Raw genomic sequence first — 6,805 nt, forward strand, 5'->3', positions numbered from 1 at the left:
ATGGAAGGGAAACAATGACTGTTGTAAGTACTCTTCTTTACAACTCAGTCTCCATGTGATCTATTCCATCTATCTATCTATCTATCTATCTATCTATCTATCTAGCCATCCATCCATCCATCCATCCATCTACCATCTATTTATCATTGTCACCTCATTATCTATCTTCCTTAAGATATACTTCTATAAAGATAAAACTCCATACTACTGGTTTTCAGCATAGGTGCTTCTCATCAGACTGTCCCAAACCCTCATTAACAAATAACCTCAAGGCTGCATTTGGTTTGATTCTTTTATTGAGCAAATTTCTACTAAGAACTTTCTAAAAATCACTTGCTCACAGCATATTTTCTTCAAGCACCAGTCTCCTGTTAGTGAACGAGTGTTCCCTGAGGCAGATTCCTCTTTCACACTTTTTCGAAGGTGCCAGTGCTGACGACATCGTTCATGGTGTACTCCTAAAAGCAAGGGGCAGCTATTCGCATCAGTGGTCAACAGTAAAGCTTGTCCCACTTCTCTCTCCCCAGATCAAACCCTCAACTTGGCATACAAAAACAAAGGAGTAGCTTGACAGGCATGAATCAAATAGAAGCACTTAAGAAACCCAGGAAACTCACCGTTACCATGTTTCCGTCTACAATTTTTCTTTTGATCGTCGTTTCTTTGCCCTGCCATCTTTGGACGTGAACCATTGAGCCGTTATCTAGTGTTACAACACTCTACAAATGCACGGGGAAATAAGTTAGAATTAGCAACATGGAGTCTTCCAACCCATGCACAGCTAGACTGCTGCCATTTGACTTATATTTCAAATCTGATTCTTCAAAATTCTCAGTTTGGTTTGTGTCATAACTTCATACAACCAAACTAGAATTCTCAAGGGATTAGTCAATTACTGTTTTCTCTATTCTATTCTGAGCACTGAGGCAACAATTCCTAATCTACTTGTGCTTAACTGTTCCTTTCTGCATAAATATACAGTGAGAAAGCAAGCTCAGGAAAAAAGAAAATTAAAACTATTTGAATCTTACAGCCATATTAAAACATCAGAAATGATTGGCTGAATAGACTGAGTTTAGAGATGTACAGATGTTTTTAAGCACCCAGAATGAATTGGTAAATGGCAAATTACACAGAAAGTAACAAGCCTAACCACCTTTGAGTTTTTTTCTTATGATTAAGCACCAGGAATATTTAGTTCTGACCTTCGTTTTCCTGTTGTCTGGGGTTGTTTCATCAAATTCTACTCCCAGCTGGAAGGAGATAACTGTAGTTTTGATGCTTTCTGTTTGGATGGTTACTGTGTCCCCCTCCTTACTAATAAGCAGGTTCACCTTTGCTGATGCCATTGCATTCCGAGTTGCAGCATTCACTCCTGCAAGACAGAGAAAGTAACACCTTATTCAGATGAGCTAACCAGCATTTTGGCAAACCATTTGTACAGAACAGAGACACTGGATCCCCAGCGCGCTGTGCTATCCTGGCCCCAGGGTGCACTGAGATAGCGACTGAGACTGGGTGTGGTGGTACCCACCTGTAACCCCAGCCCTTGGGAGGCTGAAAGCAGAGGAATCACTACAAGTCCAATCTGTGTAGTAAGACCCTGTAGACCCTGTACTAAATGCATAAAAAAAAAAAAGAACAGAAGCATGGGAAATTTTTGATAATATAGAGTTTCTTCTATGTTCTCTGTGAACTCCCAAAGTATAGCTAATGGTACTAATATTTTTAAATGCCCAATTCACTTTCTGAGGCAACTGTGCCTCATGTAAAATGCACATTTGCACAGTGCCCTCCAGGAGGTGAAATGCTTGCACTTCCCCTGTGGAATGTTACAGAAACAACAATGTTTGGCTTAAAACCTGGCTCTGTTGTCCGGGTCAGGGATTTTCCATTATCAAACTTGATCCCTAATATATCTGGCCAGAGGAGCTGGCTCCTTCTCCCTCTGAATCCATATCTCACACTAGTTCCCACTCAAGCTGTTGCAAAGAGAAGCAGAGAAGCAGCGTTAGTCGTGTGGATTGAAAAAAATGAAGTTCTGAGAGCCTAGCTCCAACTTTGCCAACCACTAGCTGGACCTGTTGCACATCTTCTCTGCCCTTCTGTTTTCTCAACAACACAATGTGGATAACTAAGAAAGCACGGTAGCAGGCATGCACAGAATCATAGCACTCCGCAAGGCTTTGATCCAGCCATGGCAAGTGTGACACTTACTGAGACTCTCTCTCAAAATACCAAGGGCTGGGGATGTAGTTCAGGGCAGAGGCGCTGGGTTTGGTCCCTAGTACTATGAAAAAAAATGTGGATAAGTAGTACTCAAGTATGTTGTAAGATTAGGTGAAAGGATTTTACCATGGTACTAGCACAAGGTAGTGTCCAGTTAATATGTTTGTGCTGTGCCTAATACATCTCCCAGTCAGAATGGTTACTTTTCTGGCTCCAAGTCCCTGGTTGTTTTTATTCCTTGAAATTTTAATTTAATGCAAAGGAGTTTACAAATCATTGAAGAGATAGGGAAACCTTTTATTACTCCCTAAAAAAATTAATATAGATACAAGAGAAGGGCTAGATACTATATTTATAAGCATATTGACTTCTTATCATGAGAGATAAAGCATTGTGTCATTGGGTAGAATTAGTCAATACATTAACAGTTGTAGGCATTCATTGATCAAGGATAGTTTAAACAGTGAAGACTGTGTGGCTTAAATTAATATGAAAAATATTTAATAATTACCTTTCTCCTAGCATTCATCAAAATAGTTGTCACTGTTACAGATCCAACCCATTGTAACTGATGTTTGGTCAGCTAACATTTTTTTTTTTTTTGTATTTTTAGGGAAGGGTCTACAGGGTGTTCAGGGTCTCACTACTAGATTGGACTCATAGTGATCTGCCTGTGTACAGCCTCCCAAGAGCTGGGATTATAGGCGTGCACCACCACAGCTAGTCTTAGTCAGCTGACTTGAGTTAAAGAGAAAGGAGAGATGGTATATATATACATTCCTGAGAAACATCCAGGGAGTAAATTACATGCCAGTAGTAAAAGTGTCTGTTTTTCCCACAAAAATTAAGCGTTCTTCAAAATAATGTTAATATCTCTTACATAAATGAGAACTCTAAAAATTAACTGGCCAGATTTTTTTCTTTTTTCTTTTCTTTTCTTTTCTTTTTTTTTCTTTTTTTTTTTTTTTTTTTTGGTACAAGGTCTCGCTACCCAGCTGTCTCTCGCCTCAGCCTCCCCAGTGCTGGGATTGCAAGTGTGCACCACCGCACCTCCAGCTTGGCAGGAGGCCAGCATGGCATGCAGTACCCTGGATTGAACCCAGGTCCTTGCATTTGCTAGGCAGTGCTTAGACTGTCATGTTATCTCCTCAGTCCAAAAATTTTGTTTATTGCTACTGCTTTTTAAAGTTGTAATTTACAGAAAACCTTGAAACAAATTTAATAGTTACATTTAATTATATTCTGAGATTATTAGGTATAAACCTGAAGCTGAAGAACACTGTTCGCTGAAATGCCGAAGTTAAAGAGAAATTCTATCGAGAGGTTAGCATGATGAATTTTCAAAAATAATAAATGGGCTTAAAGACATGGATTATAACTAGAGAGACTTTGTGAATCTAGTATTTAAAAAAAGACACAATTATTATTCATAATAAGGAAAAACACATGTATTAATAATATGAAATGGAATCACAAATTATCTTAGTCTCATATGCATAAATTTCAGGATCACAAAAGAGAGAATTATAGGAAAATGAATTATAAAGTGCGAACACCACCACACTACAAAGAGCTTCCGAAGTCCCCAAATCTTGAAATGGACTTTCTCACCTAGTTCCTTCATGTAATTCTCAAAGTTGTCCCTGGAGACCAGTTTCCAGCTTCCCAAGAAGGGCTCCACCATCCTGGATCGCTTGCTGAGAAGTGGCCCTCGCAGCTGAAAACCAGAGAGAGGTGGCCGGCACGGTACCCCGCGAGGTTTAATTTAAAGAACATCCTCATCATGTGATGTTTGTGATGTAGCTGATAGGAGCAGTATGGCCAGGATGCAGGGCACCCGCGCTTGACTTATTTACCTCCAAATTAAGGGACAGAAAACTGGCATCTCAAGTTTAATTCAGGCCAACGATTATGGTGTCTCACAGAGATTTATGGCCAAGAGTCCCTTGGTAAGTGCTATGTGGGATGGAGACAACTGTGAACAGAGGTCGCCTTTGGTACAATAAATGCTGAGTTATCCAGAAGAAACAACTGATGAATGCTTGCAGGACACCTGACAGGGATGTTTTCCCAGGGACGTCCTCGCTTGTTTCTTGATATCCTCAGCTGTTTTTTGTTTGGCTGAGTCATATTAAAATAATATCTTCCCTTCCTTTCAGTGTTGATGTATTGACATTAGTTAATGTAACTGAAATGCCTATAGTTGCCGAGAGTGATGTAGGCTGTAATTATTATTATCATTATTGTTAATTAAGGGTAATTGAGGGGAGGAAAGAAAGGTAACAATTATTATTCACTAATGATTCATGATTTAAGCCTTAAGAAGGAGGCAGAGTCAATGGCTAGAAAACTCATTTTTCAGGTTTACAAAGTAATTTTGATATTAAACTGCACCATTTGAAATTGTGAAGGCAAATTTTTAGAAGTTTTAGATAGAAAACAATATTTGACAGATGCATGCTAAAAGAAACACAAATGAAGTGAATAGATTGTCTGTTCAACTACTTGAAAAGTAATCCTCTGCAGTACAACTAATGCAAGTGGATTTATAAGTACCAGACTTTCTAAGAAGGTCTAGATTGAAGTAATGTGGATTTATACCCCAGTTTTAAACTTCAGTTGCTTCAAACATGCTGGAAAGATACCAGGTCAGGGACCAAGCCAGGAAGATGTATACTTTTTACTGATATCGTGTCAAATATTTCCTTAACCCAAGAAAATATCTATTTAAACCACCTTTGTACAGACAAAGCAATAAAAGGTTATGGTTTTGACATCACAATGTAGTAAGATAGTAAAGAATTTATTTGAAGAAAATATATAATGAAAGACTTTATAATTTTATGTTTCTATACACTGAACAGTCACTAAGCTACCTGGAGATCAAACTAAGGTAGAGTCAGTGCTACGGCAGAGTCGACTCTCTACTCCCTTCTCCCACTAGAGTCAACTTCATAAAACAGACTCATACGCAAATAAGTGCATGAGCAGGTGAAGGCGCGTTCAGAGGTGGTGTTCAGAGGAAGAGCAAACTATAGAGCTCCCTTTGTCTGGTCTAAATGTCTGTGTTCTCACTGTAGGAATAGCAGCAAGCTTGCACGGCCATGATGTTGGCGTGTGGGGCAGCGTGACCAAGGTCTCCCTTTTGAGTAACCGTCCTTGTCATTCTGATCCTCCTGACATGGGACTGATTCAGAAGTCAAGCATGTGGTTCACTTTAGAATGCATTTGGCTCATGTGACAAAAGAAAAACAAAACTAATTTCTGGCTTCTGTAAATTTCTTGCCCTGAGAAGGGAGTCTGGGTGGAGATAGTCTCTTTTCTACCTGTGCACATTTTTTCTTATGTACTACGGACACTGCTGTGTGTATTGCTATAGACACTACTGCGTGTATTACTGTGTGTATTGCTATGCACACTGCTGCATGATGTATTGCTCATGACACTGCTGCATGTATTGCAATGCACACTGCTGCATGTATTGCTACAGACTTTACTGTGTGTATTGCTATGGAAACCACTGCGTGTATTGCTATTGACACTACTGCGTCTATTGCTATGCACCCTGCTGCATGTGTTGCTATGCACACTGCTGTGTGTGTTGCTATGGACACTATTGCATTTATTGCAATGACAACCCAAAGAAGGAGCCAGGACCAAAGAAGGCAGAGTAGAAAGGAGGGAAGAACCAAGAGCTACTTTCTTTCTTTTCTTTCTTTTTTTTTTTTTTTTTTTTTAAAAAAAAAGGTGTTTTTTTTTACAGGTTCCGAGGGGTGAATAAGGTATTACTGGTTTTATAAATTAGCGTTCTTTGCCTCCCCAGGGATCTTCTTCTGATATTTGCAGCGCAGGTCTTGGTAGCATGAGCTACCAAGGCCAGCTGTGCCTTACCTGCTGTTTGTGACCTGTGACTTAGGTATCAGACCAGGCACCTGCAGAGGTGGGAAACTCCTCTTCAGTGGTTAGGCAACACCCAATTGTTGATTTTCCAGAAGATTTGTCCTTACTAAAGGGCCAGTGATTGACCCAGTTGTGGTGAGAAAATAAAATCCAAAGCTCAGGTTCCCATGTGGGGAACTCTGAGAGGTAGGAACTGATTTGGAATCCATGGCTATTTTATATCATTCCCACCATTTTATTGGAAAGTTTCAGGTGGCAAACCAGATGATATCTGCGCATGAAGCCTGTATTACCAACAATAGAATCACAGCCATCGGGACCCAGCTGCAGGATGTTGTCCTGAAACATCAGAGGGGTGTTTGCAGAAGAAAAGTTCAGGATTTTGTTCATGTGACTTGCAGGATCATACTTGACATGAATTCTTTGATTATCACTGTTTCAGCTGTTCTTCTTCATCTATTAACAGCAAAGCCTGGCAATCCTAGTCTAAAGTGATCAGAAGAGGATTGAAGATTAGGAGCAGCAGGGTTTGAAAGTCCCTGGGCATTCAAGGTTCTTCCAGAAACATTAGCATCAAAAGGCAGCTATAGGGGCTGGGGAGATGGCTCAGTGGAATAAGCACTTGCCTGGCAAGTGCAAGGGCTTGAGTTCAATCCCCGGTTCCACCAAAAAAAAA

At 40.0% G+C, this 6,805-nt stretch overlaps 1 protein-coding gene across 1 annotated transcript; it reads right to left on the minus strand.

The window, feature by feature from the left end:
• Nucleotides 1-382: 382 nt before the first annotated feature.
• Nucleotides 383-3,913, minus strand: LOC101561076 (fatty acid-binding protein 9). The gene is made up of 4 exons (XM_004643078.2): nt 3,841-3,913; nt 1,206-1,375; nt 618-719; nt 383-458 (listed from the first exon to the last, which is right to left on the minus strand). The coding sequence occupies exons 1-4, from the start codon at nt 3,911-3,913 to the stop codon at nt 408-410; spliced, it is 396 nt and encodes a 131-aa protein (XP_004643135.1). The 3' UTR covers nt 383-407.
• Nucleotides 3,914-6,805: the final 2,892 nt, after the last annotated feature.

Source organism: Octodon degus, unplaced genomic scaffold (genome assembly GCF_000260255.1).
Source record: "Octodon degus isolate 3935 unplaced genomic scaffold, OctDeg1.0 scaffold00165, whole genome shotgun sequence".
NCBI classification, from domain to species: Eukaryota; Metazoa; Chordata; class Mammalia; order Rodentia; family Octodontidae; genus Octodon; species Octodon degus.

What these genes read in the sequence shown, in the direction of transcription:
- LOC101561076 (XM_004643078.2), bottom strand. Translation starts at nt 3,913, where the DNA reads ATGGTGGAGCCCTTCTTGGGAAGCTGGAAACTGGTCTCCAGGGACAAC. An exon ending in CAGACAACAGGAAAACGAAG is followed by an intron (nt 720 to 1,205) that starts GTCAGAACTAAA and finishes GTGCATTTGTAG; the next exon opens with AGTGTTGTAACACTAGATAA. An exon ending in TAGACGGAAACATGGTAACG is followed by an intron (nt 459 to 617) that starts GTGAGTTTCCTG and finishes CCTTGCTTTTAG; the next exon opens with GAGTACACCATGAACGATGT.